General features: G+C 33.6%; 4 protein-coding genes across 4 annotated transcripts; 2 read left to right on the plus strand and 2 right to left on the minus strand.

Annotated features, from left to right (window-relative positions):
* The first annotated feature begins 1,012 nt into the window (after positions 1–1,012).
* LOC118073085 (replication factor C subunit 3-like) lies at positions 1,013–3,179 on the plus strand. The gene is made up of 5 exons (XM_035093382.1): positions 1,013–1,567; positions 1,720–1,857; positions 1,931–2,096; positions 2,237–2,555; positions 2,774–3,179. The coding sequence occupies exons 1-5, from the start codon at positions 1,481–1,483 to the stop codon at positions 3,129–3,131; spliced, it is 1,068 nt and encodes a 355-aa protein (XP_034949273.1). The 5' UTR covers positions 1,013–1,480; the 3' UTR covers positions 3,132–3,179.
* LOC118073087 (succinate dehydrogenase cytochrome b560 subunit, mitochondrial-like) lies at positions 3,176–4,730 on the minus strand. The gene is made up of 6 exons (XM_035093384.1): positions 4,625–4,730; positions 4,449–4,519; positions 4,317–4,373; positions 3,689–3,888; positions 3,480–3,622; positions 3,176–3,400 (listed from the first exon to the last, which is right to left on the minus strand). The coding sequence occupies exons 2-6, from the start codon at positions 4,466–4,468 to the stop codon at positions 3,293–3,295; spliced, it is 528 nt and encodes a 175-aa protein (XP_034949275.1). The 5' UTR covers positions 4,469–4,519; positions 4,625–4,730; the 3' UTR covers positions 3,176–3,292.
* An 879-nt stretch (positions 4,731–5,609) lies between these two features.
* LOC118073086 (uncharacterized) lies at positions 5,610–6,910 on the minus strand. The gene is made up of 3 exons (XM_035093383.1): positions 6,200–6,910; positions 5,993–6,094; positions 5,610–5,857 (listed from the first exon to the last, which is right to left on the minus strand). Exons 1-3 carry the CDS (start codon positions 6,558–6,560, stop codon positions 5,667–5,669), a joined length of 654 nt encoding a protein of 217 aa, XP_034949274.1. The 5' UTR covers positions 6,561–6,910; the 3' UTR covers positions 5,610–5,666.
* A 5,261-nt stretch (positions 6,911–12,171) lies between these two features.
* On the plus strand, positions 12,172–13,609 carry LOC118073094 (uncharacterized; the record flags this gene model as incomplete). Its single annotated transcript, XM_035093391.1, is given in 6 exon segments — positions 12,172–12,287; positions 12,375–12,581; positions 12,670–12,961; positions 12,963–13,022; positions 13,100–13,297; positions 13,379–13,609. Coding segments are annotated over 6 exon segments (1,104 nt in total), but the record flags the coding sequence as incomplete, so codon positions are not given.
* Positions 13,610–18,748: the final 5,139 nt, after the last annotated feature.

The raw sequence follows: 18,748 nt of genomic DNA on the forward strand, positions 1-18,748 counted from the left end.
GAAATAATAATAATGGATGAATATGTGTATTTTAAGTTATTTTCAGGTATTCCATTAATTAATGTTCAATGGGTATCATCATACTCATTTATAATACTGCAATAGTCATCAAAGTGTAGGGCATGTAGTGTGACACACTACATTTACATCACAACATGTATTATACATACACAGATACAAATTACTCGCTAAAATGCAGGGCACCATCAGTTCTGGATACGGATTGCGCATTTTTTCAATATGGATGACTGAGGTCATCTGCGAGCATAATGCTGTCACCTATCGGAATTTTTTCAAACTAATTTTCCGGAGAATATCATCTGGAATACAATATTTCTAATTATTTCTAAATTATTCAATTTTATACTATGAATTGATTTTTTTGACATTTAGATAGGTAGCAAGGACTGACGCAAATACGAATTTTGGGCGAAAAACGTATAAAAATAAAATAATTAGTGATTTTTCATCTAAATGATTTGGCCGCCATCTTGGAATTCAAGCGCGGCAAGTCAATTCATAATTTGTTCATTATTCTTTCTAATTTTTTAAATAAAAATATTCACTACATACAAAAAATTGTTGTTTACGTCAGTCCGGCATTAATTCATCTGTATTTTGGTACCTAATTTGATAGAAATAATAGTAAATTGGCAAAGAAATTAGAAATATCCCGATCCCATGTATTTAGATAGGGGGAATCAGTCGCCTCTCTGACTTCAGCTGGTAATTTACTTTACCAACAATCAATTTTTAATATCAACCGTCGGTAATTTTTCAATTTAAATGCAGTTACTATAATGTGTGGGCCAAATGTCGCTTGGGGATATTGTTATTGTTCTACAATTTTGATTGAGCTCTTTTGTAAAAGTTATAAATAATTTTTGGTAGTTTTATAATTGTATATTAAATTATTTAATTATTATTTATTATGTAATTAAAACGAGTTTAGTTATTTTTATCAATTTTCCTTTTTAATTACAGTTTTAATTATAATAATAATAAATATACAGTGGACTTGATACTATGAAGGGATTTTTATTTTTGAAACTTTTAATATGGTCGGCCTTCTGCTCTTTCCTACTACCCTATGGCACCCCTCGTTTTCACTTTTATATTGGTAAAAATATGAATGAACCTATTAGCAAAGGCTTTTCAGTGCCGTAACATCATTTAGATTTTTTTTTTGAGTGCTTTGTGAAACCATCAATGCGCATACTCATTATCATCGACAAATTACAAAATTGGAGGGAGACGTAAAGTTGCTCCATCCAAACATACTACAAAATCTTAAATGGTTATGTGGAATAGACAATATTTTTTTGATACTGAACCTCTTACAATTTATCTTTAATTTTATTAATCTCTTGTGTTAAATGATGTATATATTTCAAAAGTAGATTTTTAAGTTCTGTACTAACATTAAGTATTACTTTCTTTTATTTACTAATATATTTTTCATTTATTTCATTTTTTGAAAATGAGTTTATGGGTTGATAAATACCGTCCGATATCTCTAGGAAAATTGGACTATCATGTTAATCAAGCAGAACAGTTAAAAAATATGGTAATCGATATTTTCATCAACATTATTAATTGCAATTTAATAATTATAAACTGGTTTAGTTTTTTTCAAATGACTGTCACCGGTGTAAATGAAATATATGATTAAAGGTTGAATAAATATTTATTTGTTTATTAAATTTACATTCATAACAGATCCAAAAAAGTGATTTTCCTCATTTGCTAGTTCATGGACCACCTGGTGCTGGAAAGAAAACTCGAGTCATGGCTATTATACGCGAACTTTATGGTCCTGGCGTTGAAAGACTTCGGATGGAATCGATGCAATTTGAGGTAGCACATTTATCGATATTTACTATATTTAAGGATACTTTTATGTATCTAATCTAATAAAATATATTTTTAGACGCCATCAAAGAAAAAACTTGAATTAATGACAACTAGTAGTAATTATCACATTGAAATAAATCCTAGTGATGTTGGAATTTACGATAGAAGTGTTATTATGGACTTGGTAAAAACCACAGCTCAGACCCATCAAATTGACATTAATGGTCAACGCGATTTCAAAGGTAATGTAATATATTGATTAATATAAATCAAATCAATATTTTAGAAATTATAATATTTTTTAGAATAAATTTCGTTTTTTTATTATCATCCAGCATAATAAAATTATACTATCAAATCCTACAATACAATTTTATTTTAGTTATTCTTTTGACAAATGTCGATCACTTAACGAAAGATGCTCAACATGCGCTCCGACGAACTATGGAAAAATATATAACAACTTGCCGATTAATTTTATGTGCTAATTCAATATCTAGAGTGTTACCAGCAATTAGATCACGTTGTCTAGAAATCCGTGTACCCGCACCTTCAATCGATGAAACAAAATCAATACTTATTTCTATAGCAAAAAAAGAAAATTTGAATTTACCAAATGAATTTGCACAAAAAATAGCAGAAGCCAGTGGACGGAATTTACGACGAGCTATACTAATGTTTGAAACATGTAAAGTCGAATCGTAAGTTGGACTCCACATAATAATTTTTAATAATTATTAGATTGTAATCTAAAATTTGATCTATCAAAAATCAAATAATTTTTTTTATCTTTATCTTCATGATAAATTCAAGTTCATTCTCATTATTTTATATGTCATTTTTACATGATCAATTAATCAGCTTAAAAAATCAATTACTAAAATATTTTATTATTAATTTGAATTTTTTTATTTCCTAGATATCCATTTACTGTAGATCAACAAATAACCCAACCGGACTGGCAAGTATTTATCACTAAAACTGCTGCATTAATGGTGGCAGAGCAAACTCCAAAAAAACTTTTAGACATTCGGAGTAGGCTGTATGAGTTATTAACTCATGCTATTCCATGTGATTTAATATTTAAAGGACTTCTTCAGGAATGTATAAGAAATTGTGATTTACAACTAAAGTCTGAAATAGTTTCAATTGCTGCTGAATACGAGTACAGAATGTGTCGTGGTTCGAAAGCAATATTTCATCTTGAAGCATTTGTCGCAAAATTTATGGCCATTTATGAAAAATTCATGAATATGACTATGGATGATTTTGAATAAGTAAATATAAAAGAATTTTTGGTATTATCAATAAAAATTTAATATTAATTGTGCTATTTATTTGTATTTCCATATTCATAACAATCTTGAGTAATTTCTATTTTCTATAAATAAATTTAATTAATGATAGTATTATCTAATTTATAATGATAATGAATCATTTAAAATATTGCTGATATTATTAGTGCTGTGACAACTGAAGTTCCTAACATCGTCCATCCTGTTTTATATACATGGTTCATAGATAAAAATATACCTATGTCCCAAGCCTGTTATATTGTAATTTATATTAATATTAATATGTAATTTAACCGATTAAAATATTCTAAATAGATCATCATAACTTACCAAATGTCTAATTCCATTAAAAAAATGATACATCGCTGGCCATGCGATAGCAAATTTTGTTAAAAATACTATGGGTACGGGCAAGCAAAGTGCATGAAATGAATCAATAAAAAGATTTACTCCTCCCGGAACAAAAAGTTCAGCTGAAAATTATTTGATTTTATCACAATGTATTTTCAAATTAAATAAGAAAAAATTGTTATTCTTACTTAATCCAGCTCCAATGGCATAAAATGCTAAAGCCATTCCAGTACCTCGATGGGTAATAGAAAGCACACTAGTTAACTGAGGTTTATAAATGGTCAAATGTGGTGACATTGGCCGTTTTAATCTTTCATTTTTTTCTGCATGAGTTTCACATACTGGTGTTGTAACTCCTCGTAGTAGAGTTGAAGAAATTCTTGGAGCACTGTCAATAAAAGTCATTAATACGAACAATTAAAAATTGTTACATTACTTTTAATAAGTTTATTTATCATTCTATTTACTCAAATAAATGTTCTAAACTTATTGTACATAAATATTAAATTCTACTTGAGTGAATTATAATTGATTGAATAACCGATTTTCAATTTTATTATGAATTTTATAATGAAGTGTTCTTATGTTCAATTTAAATTAAACGAATCAAAACATTGTTAACTAATACAGTTTTTTTAAAAATAATTTTAATAAAAAAATATCTTGTTATATGATTTAAAATAAGCCGATAAAAAAAATACTACATGGCTATTATTAATGAAATATAATAATATTTGAAGTAGTAGAAAATACCTTTTTATAAAATTCTCTATCAATAAAATATGGATATAACATTATGTAATACAAGAATCTTACCATAAATTTAAGAAGTTTTTATGTCCTAAAAATTTTATATTTCTTTGCCATAATAATCTGAAAAACGCAAATGAATATTTTTTTTAAATTATTATGTAGAATCATGTATAAATATAAATAATGACATTTTACCTTGAATAACACAAAGCCATTTTTGCATACGTGTGTATTATAATTTTTATTTTTTTAAATATATTGAATATCTAGAATTTGGAATACAAAAAGAATTGTTAAAAAATTTATTACAATGAAAAAAAAAATTAAAGATTGGATCTAACTATGTATTAAGCTAATAAAATTGAACTAACCAAAAAGATACCAAACGAGACTGTTCCTACTTTGCCTTGTTAACACAACATTTACATGAGTGGGAATAAGTGTCTTTTTTGGTTATAGTCGAACTGGACAAAGAGGTACTATAGTATATGGAATAGTATATAGTATATATGGAATTCAGACGGGTGCCATAGAGTGTCCCGAATGCCAGAAATGTCTACGGCATCATTGTTAACAAAAATGAAATCCCCTAGCGTTTAAAATATACACTAACTATTATGAAAGATTTTTCTTCTACACTCTACATTCGATAAAAAGTATGAAAGTAAAAAATTTCATTTTGTCCAATTGTTACGATAAATAATTGATTGTAATTTGATAAATTAAAAAAAATATATTTTGAATAAATTAGTTATAAATTAATTTTTTCAATGAAAATGATTCATTTTGTCTACATGGCATACACTAGCGCTCCTTTCAACATCTACTGCCGGTAAACTAGATTTCGTAAGGTAAGTCAAATACCAACATAAAAAAACTACAAATTATTTTAAACATATTACATAGCAATTTTCTATTTTATTACTTAAATAATTACAAAAATAAATTTAAGACGTTTGGTTGAATTTTAAAAAGAAGAAAACATCTTAAAAATCTAGAAAATATTATTAGAATTACATATTTTTATTTTTTAATCCACTTAATACATGTTAATTATTAATTTTAACTAATTTGTAAGAATATTGTTTAAAGACATTACCATTTTTAATTAACAATAAAAATAGTTCTTTTAATGTCAAATTTCTAGAACGTTTTAAAATCAAAGAAATTTATAAGAACTTTAAGAAACTTAAAAGAAAAATTTACTAAACCTTTAAATTTTTTAAATAATAAACTGATAAGTGAGAAAAATTAAATTTTTGTCTTAAAAATTCCAAAAGTAGACCAACTAAAAAAACAAATTCTTTGGAGTACTTCTCCACAAATTGAGAATTTCAAAACATGTTTTATAATTCTCATGTTCAAAATGAAAAAAAAAAAAACACTTTTTATTTAGAAAAACAAATTATAGAATTAATTAAGTCGATCAATGTGTTGTGGAACAGCTCTACAGATAGGACACACTAATGCTTGCTCATCTAGTTCTGCCAAAGCCTCCAGTATCTCCAGGCAATTCCAACAATAAACTTTATGTCCACAAGGTTGCATTATGTATTCAATTCTGTTCGATGAGCTTGCAACGCATTCGTTGTTTTCTTGATTTTCTATAAGAAAAAATATTCATTGAATTAAAACCAAATTATTTTCTTTAAACATATATCCTTTTCGTCATCAAAAGTCATGCCAATATCAGTGAAAACTAATATAGAACCTTCTAAATTTGTAAAGAAAGTAAATACCAGGATTTAGAAGAAAAAGCAACGTCAAAGTATTGAAGGAGTAAGAAGAATGACAGTATTGAGCAAGAAATAGTAGTGTAGTCAATGATGAAGCGTTTAAGCCTGTGAAAAAAGTATATATTTGGAGAAATCATGAAAAACACTCATAACTGACTTGTATTTTTTACTATTGTAAAATTATTATTATAATGTAATAAAAAATCTTACCATGTCTGATCTCATTTTGTCTTGGGAGATTTTCTAATAATATTTCGTTCAACACATTATTTTCATTATAAGATATCTCTGGAGGATTTTCATTTAAATCTACTAATTTTACTAAAGAGAAGTCTGAATAAAGTGTTAACCCATTGAATAATATATCTTGTACAATTGGATCGATCAAATTTGATGCAACTGCTAAAAATGTGTTTGTATCTATTAAATTGTTATCAAGTCTTCTCCATAATTCTCTTAAATCAGTTGATTTAGGACAACAGGTTAAAGATGGTGCAGATATATATCTGTTTTCTCCTCTTTCTGTACGATCAAGATCTCGATGAGTTGATTGCATCCATTTAACAATCATTCCACAGAACTTCCAAATATCAGGTGATTCATTACAATTCGCAGTTATTTTCTTCCAATGTTTATGGGCGATGTTCGAGAAAGCCTCAATCTCTTGATAAAAAGAAATGTTGTTTACTCCAACAGAACTGATCCAATTGGAATAATAGTATTTCACGAAATCTAGAAATCCATTATTCAGTATGACCTCAGGTATAGAACTGTACAAATCGATAAATACACGATTTATCTGATTTGCAGGTAATAAGCTCAAGCCTATGAACTTTTTCAATATAATTAAATGATGAGGATTTGTTACATTTATTCCTTGAATATTGTTGGCATAATCCAGTAATATCTGCACATAAAAATGATAACCTTATTATTGTTAATCTAAGAATAAACGAAAAAGAAACGTTTATTACATTTTAAGAAAGATTGAATTATTTGAGAGTGATATACATACCATACAATAAGAAATAAATAGTCCTCGAATTTGAGCCTCGGGAAAATTTGTAGACAATTCATTGTACAATTTTTTATCGAAATTATAAAATACTCGATCAATGGTTATATTATTTGTGAAAAATTTTTCTGAAATATCTGTAGTAATTTCTTGGTATGATACATTATGGGTTTTTTTTAATCAGATTCCAACCTATTTGGAAGCTCTGTAAATTAAAAATTCATTAATTTTAAATAAGATATATCACCTTTCTTTGAAGATTAACCATTGCTGGTAAGAACTTACGTGATTTCTGAATGAAATAGTCCATGCAACAAGTTTGGAAAGATCCATATTCGTAGGAATCAATTTTTGAGTCATGTCCACATAGAGATTAGTCCTGATATTGCGTAGTTTGTGGAGTACGCCAGCATCAGTGAAAACAACAGCAATTTTATGTTGATATGATCGAAACGAGCTTAAAAATTCTACCATAATGTTCCCTCTATTATGCATAAATAATTTACTGTAACGCTGTCTTTGCACAATGGCGCGAAATGTGAGTAATGATGGTGGTTGAGCTAGAATTATCTCTTGTCGCCATTGAGTCATAGACGATTGAATTTTATGGAATGGTACTAATGCTGATGCTTTTCGATTCCTTAAAAACATATCAAAAATCAAATTTGTGTTAAAAAATAATTAAAGATAGCAGTTAACTAAAACTTTGAACAAGTTTTTTTGAAAATTTAAAAAATGATGTTTTAATGATTTCGTTACCATTTGATCCTTTATTTTTTTTATAAATCTAACAACTCTAAAGTTATTAAAAAACAAATTAATTAAATAGTGAAACTCCCATTTCAACGTTTTAGCTAAATTGCTGCTTTATTGATGATACTTAATTAGTCTAAATAAGTATAAATATTTCATGTTTTTTTTTCCCCCCCCTTTAGTCTGCCCCGCCTCCCCTGCACTTAGCCACGGGGCCATTGTACTGGGTCCAAACTTATGGTAAAGGCGGTCTTAGGTGGGTTGGTACAGCCCGGCCTCGTAGCAAAACTGCAGAAGCCTGTCCGTCCCGACCGTCTCGAGAATGGGTGCGTCGGTCCCAAGGTTCCCTAACAGGCGCTGCCTGGGTTCCCTTAGCCCCGAGCATTCCCTTATCATGTGGAGAGGCGTCTCTTCTTCCTCACCACACCACCGACACGCGGATTCCTCTCCGCGTCCCAGCATCTTCATATGGCGTCGAGTTAGCCAGTGCCCTGTGACGGTGCCCACGGCCACTCTTAGCCTTCTTTTATCCAGTTCGATCAGGTCCCTACTCACTTGAGTTGTGGGTTTCCTGATGAACGCTCTGGTGTGCCTCATCCCCGAGGTCTCCGCCCAGTAGCTGGTGAATCTTTTGTGCAGCCACTTGTCCCCCAGCGCCTTCACAAGTTCCCCGGGAGCGTTTATCTCCACTGGGCCCCTGTCACCTCCGCCGCTGGCGCCAATACGGGCCAGCCTGTCAGCTTCGGTGTTGCCGCGTATACCGCAGTGACTTGGTACCTTTAGCAGCTTCAGTTCGTTGCGGCATGCCGCTTGTTTTAGTACCCTTCTGCAGTGGTCCACGAGTTCTGAACAGGTAGCCACTTGCGAAAGAGCCGTTAAGGCAGCATAGCTGTCACTGCAGATATAGATATGCTGCCCAGTGCAATCTCTTTTGGTGATATGCATAGCGCATAACAGGATTGCGTACACCTCTGCCTGGAACACGGAAGCGTCCTGGCCCAGGGTGTAGGATTCCTCCACCCGTGGTCCCCCGCACCAGATTCCGGCTCCGGCCTCTCCCCCCTTAAACTTCGCCCCATCCACGTACCAGACAGGCCCCTTGGGAGTAAGCGATTCCTCGCCTTCCTCCAGCCAGGTCCGTCTGTCCATGAAGATGACTTCGTATCCGGGTGAGAATTCTAGCTTCCTGGGGCAGCGATCGACCTTTTTGCCACTGAGTCCCGTAGGGTCCTCCGGGCCAAGGATCGCCGCATGCCCTGCTCGAAAGCTCGTCCACTGTCTATGGCTCCTCAAGCGGCCAGCCATGTCGCCGTCCCTTCTTGCGCCCTCTCCCGTAGGAGGGTTACCCGTAGGTTCTGCTCCAGGCTTTACCATGTCGGTCAGCCTGATCTGAGACAGGACCCTCCCCACCCTTGCCAACTCCTGGTTCTTCGTGGGTCTCCCCCGTGCCCCAGGAGTTGGTGTAGCCCGTCCACTGGTCCGAGGTTTGCCTTCTTCACAGTTCGCTTTCTCAAGCCCCTGTGATGGCTCCCTCGGAGGTGGGGGGTTGGTGGGCCCTCCTGGTGCTCCCTTCTCCTTCGAGGTAGAGGCTGCGTGCGTTTCCGCACGCCTCCTCTTTCCTCTCGGAGGGGGTACCGCCTTGGAGGTCCCTGCCACCGGTAATTTCCTCTTTCCGGGTTCGGCCTGCCTCCCCTCCACAGCCTTTGGCGCCTCGAAAAATCGAGCTCTGCCTAGGCCGCAGTAAGGACTCATTCCTAACCCTTTCAAGAGCTTTAATGACTCGTCGTCCACACCAATGACTAAGCTAGTCAATGTTGGCGTTGCCTTCGTGCTCCAAACCCGCCAGAGGTTGGTGTGCAGTCCGGCGTTTTGGCCTTCGAGTCTTTTCAAGATCACCGCCGGATCCACCGATGGCCCGGGAAACGTCGCGGTGACCCTGGAGAGTCTTGGAACTTTCTCCCTCTCGAGAACCTCGAGGTTTACTCCTTCCAAGACCTTTATGGAGGGGACTGTCTCCTTGAGCCATGTGGCTGCCCGTTCATCAGGACAGTTGATCCACAGAAGCCCTCTGTCGAGTTTGTGGCCCTCAAATCCCAGAACCGTGCCACTTTTGATGGCATCGTCCAGGGCCCGAAGAAGTCCTGCCAGCACTACTTCCCCTTGCTGCTTGCTGAGGGTCGCAGAAGGATAGAGGTCCAGCGCGATGGCCACCCTCTTGCCTCCCGCAGCCGCTTCAGCAAAGCTGCTAGGCCCAGGTGCTACGCGAGCCTTCTTCGCTCGACATTTTGCGTCGTGCAATCCTCCGACCTCTGCCTTTTGGTGTTACCCACGGCTTCGGTGGAAGACCCCGACTTGGTGGAGCTAGTGGCCCCGGTCTCGACCTTAGGGTCAGTCCTGGTACCACAGGAAGTTGCCTTGCCTCCAGAGATTCCGCCGGTTACCACAGGGGCCCCCGGTTTCCTCTGACTTGGCTCAGCCTTCGCTCCGGCTGTGCTAGCCCCGGATTTCTCCAGTTCCAGCAGCTTAGCCTTCCTCAACCTCTTCCTCGCTGCCCCGCAAAGCTTTTTCTTATTGGGGCGTGACGGTGGATCAGGTTTATCGAATTTCTTCCCCTGATCCTCCTTGCCGGTAGCAGGTCGTTCCTTACAAGGCAGCTCGGTTTGCACCTCGCCGTCCTCGCTGGTTCGTCCCGCCTCGGCTTTTCCAAGTCCTATTTCTTCGTCAGAAGAGATAGGACCCCCACTACTCCGAATGTTGTCTAAGTCATCCATTCGAGTCCCACGAGTGATGAGGAAATAAAGGTCCACCTGTGCAGAGCCTCTTGCACAGGTAAGGCTAGCTACAATGGGGGGTCGCCTGGTACCCCAAGGGCATCGTTTGCGACACAGTGTCCCAGTGCCATTCAGTCTTCAGCACGATGGCTTACACCTTGACTTGGGGAGTTGGTCCACGGTGCCTCTTAAAGTGTGTACACACCCAAGCTGCACTTGCCAGCGGCTTCCCTCGTGTTCGCACTCGGTACGCCTCGCGGCTCCCGAGGCCTCCACTCGGTACTACCCGGACAATGCTCCTATCCGCCACCTGGAGACGCGCCCGGTAGGTGCTCAACCTATGTTCCACTCACTCGTTTATAGAGATCGTGGAATACCGGGAATATTTCATGTTAAAACTTTAACGTTATTTTGATTAAAAATATTTTAGAAAAACTTACAGACTGGCGATTTCATTGTAAATATTTCGGATGTTGGTTCGTCTTCTAACGCAAGCTTGATGTAATTGTTGACGAAAGTTCGAGATTAATTCCAAATTGCTTTGCTGAGGATGATTGTGTTCTTTTATAAGAATACAATGATTGTTTATATCTTTGCACTGGCCTCGACAATTCTCTCTTTGATAGAGACTACATCGCCAAAATCTGAAATAATATGAGATTATTATCAAAGAGTAAAATAGAGTAAATAGACCGATAAATGGACATCATCCTGAAGATGGACACATTTTTTAAACATTTTAATGTTTCAATGTATTTTTTATCCTTTAACGAAGATCTTATTAATTGAAAACTGTGAAATGCTTAACGTAAACATTTTTTTTATCTATTTATAATAATTTTGTGTCCATCTCCTGGACTTAATTGCCCATTTTTTCATGTGTTTACCCTACATTTTTTTTAAAAAGACAAAAAATATTAAGAAGAATTAGCTAGTTTCCCATACAGTCAAAACGGAAATGAAAGCAAACATACAAAATTAATAGATAATAAATAATTGTGAAATACTTACATAGCATTATCTGTTTGTCGATATCTTACGTATGAATATCCATTGTGAATTTTTCTAATAGGGATTTCACGCCGTGATAACATTTTAAAAATAATGAAAAAATGATTATGAAACTTATTTTTCTTATTGATTATTTACTTTTTCTTGTATCGCGTCCACCAATTTGCCGTAATAATGCCGATCTACCGAACACACTTTTCAGAAAAACAACTGACGAACGATAGTTTGAAACGCTTATTGTTGAATGTGTACAATACGTTTCAAAAATATCTATTCACTGCTGATATGTTGTAGGCTAAGTATACTGATCAACACAATGGATAGATCGAAAAGAAAGACGGTTCAGAAATCTAATTTATGGTGTACACTGTATGTCATCTATATCGTGAAATTTTTAGGTCCACCTCCTTTCTACTGACCAATGAGAAGCTATCTTTCTTGGTTTTAGGAATTAACGCCACGTGACCTTGCTAACTGCCGTTTGATTTTGATCTGTTACCAATTTATTAGCGAGAGAAACAATTATATAGAATTTATTATACAGTGCGTATACAGTGCTTGTAAAACATCGTGGAGGTTTTTACGTGATAGCTTGTGTAAATAATCAATGTGCTTCTATTTCATTAAGTGATATGCCGAAAATTACATCATTTGCTCATGGACCAAAAATTTCTATTTGTGAGAAGTTGGAAAACAAAATATTCAATGGCTATTGCTATGTTTATTCGAAAGGAGTTGGATCAACAAAGTAAGTGATAATATATTTTTCTTACTTCTTTTTAAAAATGATTTTATTCTTTTCAATTTAAATGAATTCAAAATTAATGAATTGCAGATACTTTGTCTGCAGAGAAAAAACAAATTCACATTGTCCGGGTAGAGGGAAGATTGTAAATGGTCAGTTTTTTATGTTAACTGACCATAATCATATCCAGGTTAAATCAGTTGATGCTACATATGCATTTAAGAAGGCATTATATACTGCAATCATAAACAACAGGTTGAAATCTGTCAAGTCTGTTTACAATGAAATTAGTTTGCTGTGAGTATAAATTTTCCGATGTATATGTACACATTAAATTTTCATTTTAATATACAAATGTATTTACACAGAAATTATATATTTTTAGACATCCTGAAGCAGCTACTATAAAAACATGGAAAATTATGGAACCCAGAATGCGTCGTTGGCGAACTCAAATTCAACCTCCAATACCACAGAATCTCCAACAATATCAAAAGATTTTAGATGATCCTCGCTGGATATTTCTTAGAAAAAACTATGATAAAACAAGTCTGATGCACGTGTCAACTTCAGAATCTGAAGACAAATCTTATGTGACGATTTTTGGTAACAGGACGTTATTACAAATAATTAAAACACCGCAGCTTTTTATGGATGCTACATTTAAAATTGTGCCAAAAAAAACCACAAGCCCTTCAGTTCTTTACGATTTTAGCATTAGTGAATAATACTGTCAGTGTTATTACTTTTGAATTCAAAAACAATAGGTGTTCTAATATAAAAATGTGGAATACATTCAAATTTTGGTATTTCAGGCAATCCCTATTTTTTGGAGTCTAATGGAAAAGAAAAGTAGTTCAGCATATCGTCAAGTTTTGAAATGTTTTACTCTTCTTGTTCCTGATTTGGTACCAAATATTATTATATCGGATTTTGAAGCAGCTCTTTCAATAGTGATTGAAGAAATATATCCTGGAACGTTGCATAAACGTTGTTTTTTTCACTATTGCCAGGTCAATATACACTGAAAAAATTTCCAATTCAATCCAAGAGAGTTAACTATATATTTTATTTTATTTCTGTTAATTAAATAGGCTCTAATGAAAAAGTGGAAAAAACTTCAGTTATTACCTCTCATCCAGCGATGGAAAATAGGACGGATATTATCAAAAAAATTCTTTGCGTTGGCATTATTACCAGCTGATAAGATTGAAGAAACTTTTCAGTGGTTAATTAATAACATACCAGAATCTATAAAAAAACTTTTTGAAAAATTTATCAAATATTATGAACGACAGTGGATCAATAGAATACAGCCTGATCGATTCAGTGTATATGGTATCGATATAAGAACAAACAATTATGCAGAATCATATAATAGGATTCTTCAACAGAACCTTGGAGAGCATCCATCGATATGGACCTTTACAGGTATGGAGTAAAAATTTCTAAAAAAAAGTCACAATAGTGGATTTATGTATAATTTTTCTTTTGATGATTAAATTATTCAAGTACATGCTATTTGAAATTATTTTATGCTTTTCAGAACATATGAAAGATCATTCGCAAACGATATTGTTGGAATATCAGACTTTAATAATAGGTAATGATGTTAAACGAGCAAGGAGAGATGAGAACATAATTTTTAATAATCAATTAAGAAAATTATGAAACTTATATGAAAAACAGATAATAAATTCGATACAATTTCTGGCTTATGCAAGTCATGAATTGAAATCATTCTCCAAAAAACAAATCGGTGATGGACTTACAAACGTGCAAATAATATCACAGAATAACGGTAATGATATTGGTAATTCAATGTATAATATCGTGCTATGAATAATAGGAAAAAAAAATAAAAATGTTTATCATTCTTTTTTAATATACAGCTCAAAGTTTAAATGATTTCTCTAATTTGGAGGTGTTCCAGGAATTAAATATCGAAAATACTATTTTTATTGTTGATTAAAAATAATAAGGATCAGAAAACAGGAGATACTGGAGGCTTTGGCAGAACTAGATGAGCAAGCATTAGTGTGTCCTATCTGTAGAGCTGTTCCACAACACATTGATCGACTTAATTAATTCTATAATTTGTTTTTCTAAATAAAAAGTGTTTTTTTTTTCATTTTGAACATGAGAATTATAAAACATGTTTTGAAATTCTCAATTTGTGGAGAAGTACTCCAAAGAATTTGTTTTTTTAGTTGGTCTACTTTTGGAATTTTTAAGACAAAAATTTAATTTTTCTCACTTATCAGTTTATTATTTAAAAAATTTAAAGGTTTAGTAAATTTTTCTTTTAAGTTTCTTAAAGTTCTTATAAATTTCTTTGATTTTAAAACGTTCTAGAAATTTGACATTAAAAGAACTATTTTTATTGTTAATTAAAAATGGTAATGTCTTTAAACAATATTCTTACAAATTAGTTAAAATTAATAATTAACATGTATTAAGTGGATTAAAAAATAAAAATATGTAATTCTAATAATATTTTCTAGATTTTTAAGATGTTTTCTTCTTTTTAAAATTCAACCAAACGTCTTAAATTTATTTTTGTAATTATTTAAGTAATAAAATAGAAAATTGCTATGTAATATGTTTAAAATAATTTGTAGTTTTTTTATGTTGGTATTTGACTTACCTTACGAAATCTAGTTTACCGGCAGTAGATGTTGAAAGGAGCGCTAGTGTATGCCATGTAGACAAAATGAATCATTTTCATTGAAAAAATTAATTTATAACTAATTTATTCAAAATATATTTTTTTTAATTTATCAAATTACAATCAATTATTTATCGTAACAATTGGACAAAATGAAATTTTTTACTTTCATACTTTTTATCGAATGTAGAGTGTAGAAGAAAAATCTTTCATAATAGTTAGTGTATATTTTAAACGCTAGGGGATTTCATTTTTGTTAACAATGATGCCGTAGACATTTCTGGCATTCGGGACACTCTATGGCACCCATTCAGACGTAAGCCCGACTGCCCCACCACTAGCGCATGCGCATAAGCACTCAATGTATTACTACAGGCGCGGTAACATTTAATTTAATTGATAAAAAATTGTGTATGATTCAGTTTATAACGAGAATGCCGAGTGTGTGAGCATTTATTAATCAACAAATTCATATTTCTGCAATGATCTTAAAATTTTGTCTAAAAAATGGTATTATTTATAAATTGCAAAATTCAAGTAATTTCCTTTTTTTCCAGTTTTTTGATTCTGCCAAAAAAATGGCTTTACCGATTTTCCCGGAAACATTTTCAGTTCTAAGTTACGGAATTACGCGTCGAATGCAATTGGTCCCACATCGATATCATTTTTTGTTCTCGAGATAATCGAGGCGAAAAATAATTCCGAACGTACGTACGCACATACGCACATACGCACATACGTACATACACACACACAGACGTCTACGTAAAAACTTTCGATTCATTCTAGAATAGGCTTTCGAATTCATTTATCATTAACTTTTTTTTAGAAAAATAAAAAATTACGCGTTAGAAGAATCCAAATATATTGCATAGATCTCTATTTTCATTGTTTATAACAGATTCAATTGTTATAAACAAAAAGAATGAGTTCCCATTCATGTCGTACGGTTGGTAACTTTTTTCCAGCAAAAGAAAAAATTACGCGTGAAAAGAATTCAAATATATTGCATAGATCCCTATTTTTATTGTTTATAACAATTAAAAAATTTTTTATTCAAATATTATTATGATCGATAATCATTTGTTATTAACAATGTTCGATCGTTATGAACACAAGTTCTTATTATTAACAATAATCATTGACTATTTTATTATCCTCAACGCTTTTTTCTCCATCCCAACACAAGTTTAAAATTTCTTTATTGCTGATTTCGTTTTTTTAAAACTTTTTCTCTTTGAAATACTGTCATCATATTTCTGTACAATTATTCTAAACATTTGATATTCATATTTTTTAAAAGATCTCGAAATTCCGTCTAAAAAATGGTATAATTTATAAATTGCAGAATTTAGGTAGTTCACTATTTTTTCAGTTTTTCGATTCTGCATAAAAAATGGCTGGACCGATTTTGCTGAAAATCTAATTAGTTCTAAGTTACGTAATTACGCGTCGAATGCAGTTGGTCCCACGTCGATATCATTTTTTGTTCTCGAGATAATCGAGGCGAAAAATAATTCCGAACGCACATACGAACATACGCACATACGCACGTACGCACATACGTACATACACACACACAGACGTCCACGTAAAAACTATCGTATTCAACTCTGGGGACCTTAAAACGTGGAGATATGTCAAAATTAGCGATTCGCTAATTATTAAAATTAACTGTTGCCTCTTTTGTAGCGACATAAAAACAAGTTTTTTCAAACTTTTTAATAACTTTCTTACTCTTCCGCTATAAATTGGAAGAGTAATTAATAAAAAAAATTATTATTTAGAACTAATTTTGGCATGCTAAAATAACGCTTGTATATCATTAAAAAAAAAGAGAGAAAAAAAAAATTGGCTGCGGCGGGGTTTGAATCCGGCTCGGCAAATTAAAAATCTAGTGCTCTGTCTGCAGAGCTAATACATTAACTCTTCGAGTTTTCAGATTTATAAGTTATAAGCTACTCGCTTGGTAGGTACGAAGGGAGGGGATAGAGCTTGCCAGCGAAGTGCCAGAACTCGCTGCCGATTGTCGTATGCCTCTCTCTTTCTACGAACATGAGCCTTTCTTACTTCTACTCATACTTTTTTTTGTGCAATACATGCGCAGAAAGATGGAATGAATAAGACTGCGACAGAAGATATAACGCTCTTTGTCACTTGTCTTAGGGCTCTGAGTAATTTTGATACGCACTATCGTAAAAATCAATAATCATTCCATGCCTTTCAGAGACCATTGCTACGCCACCTGTCGAGAATGGAAAAAATACGATTCTGTGAATGATCACCTGAAATTTTTCTCGCGAAATTGTGTTTTATTTATTCGTTTTTTTGTTATAAAATATTTTTTTAAATATCCTGAACAATAGTATGGACATCGGAAAACAACGATTTACAGTATAGGTACAGTGGTTATTGTGAAATAAATCATTTTCTCGTTGACGGCTGATGACAGCGGTATCCGCCATGACACCTCTAAAATCTAGTGAAAAATGAGTGCATATCTTTATCTTCATTTTTAATTATGATGAAGTAATTAATGTTATTATATTGTTGTTTTCCGACGTGAAGAATAAAATAAGCTTTCGATTAAGTCTTAAATTAACTAAATTCATCCATTTTTGACGCCGTCATTTGTAGAGAAAAATTTGCTAGGAACTTTCTAGGGGGAAATCTGTCTACAGCCCAGCCTTAAGAAAAACAAAAAATTGACGATTGCGAACATCAATAAAAAAAATGGAATTTTAATGACGATATTGAATATTGGAAGGGACAGACAGCGAGCGCTGCTTTGACCTTTTAGCGTCCAGCCATTCCGTCTTGCTGTACTTTTGAAGCAGACGCTCTTTTAAAAAAATTCCCAACTCATCAATTTAATTAACAATAATCGTCTATTGAAGAACTGTAGGAATAAAAATTGGCAGACTAATAGGGAACAGTCTGATCTATAATCCTGCCCAACTAAAATAATTAAAAACCGTGAATCGACCTCGCAGGCAATTATGAGAGCATCAATTTTAGAGAAGAAGGTACAGAAACCATGCTTTTTCACCTTCTAAAATCTGTAGCGAGGTCGATTCACGGTTTTCAATCATTTTCATCAGACAGGATCATAGATCAGACTGTTCTCTATTAGTCTGCCAATTTTTATTCCTTAATATTGATGTTGAGAAAAGTTACAGATTTTAAAAGCTACAAAAATCATGTTCTCTGCACCTTCTTCTCTAGGCTGTCTGGCCTCAACTATAGTCGAACTAAGAAAAGAGTTCTTCAGTTGCTTCAATGCTTTCGGGCTCCCCACCACTGATTTTCTACCCCTTCTACCATGTTTTTTACTACTGCGCAAGCGTACAAGAACACATGAAGAGCATCTAAGGAACTCTCTTCTCAGTCCGACTATAATGTGGGCGGATCTTCCACTGTAATTTTCTTATCCCTCTCTCTTTTTCTATTCTCCCACTTGTTTCAATTTTTCTGACGCTTCTTGACATCAGCGCTGCCCGTAGAATTTAGGAGAACTATCCACCAACTCTACTTTAGTACCAAAATCCTATCCCTGAGCTCGGCCTCCTTATTATATTCTCCATGACCCAAAATTTAAAGTATCAATATCTCGAAAACTAAGTAAGATCTCATCAAAAACAGCCCCCTCCTTCTGGGCTGTACAAAAATGTGCGCCAAACATAAATAACGTCAATGACGTAATTACAAAAAGTCCTAAGATTATTAAACGCCAATTATTTAAATCTACAAATCAATAATATTTAAAATGAATTATTTTCTTCGGTTTTTTTTTTGA

This window comes from Chelonus insularis, unplaced genomic scaffold (genome assembly GCF_013357705.1).
Source record: "Chelonus insularis isolate UGA/USDA-ARS -01 unplaced genomic scaffold, ASM1335770v1 contig_98_pilon, whole genome shotgun sequence".
NCBI lineage: Eukaryota > Metazoa > Arthropoda > Insecta > Hymenoptera > Braconidae > Chelonus > Chelonus insularis.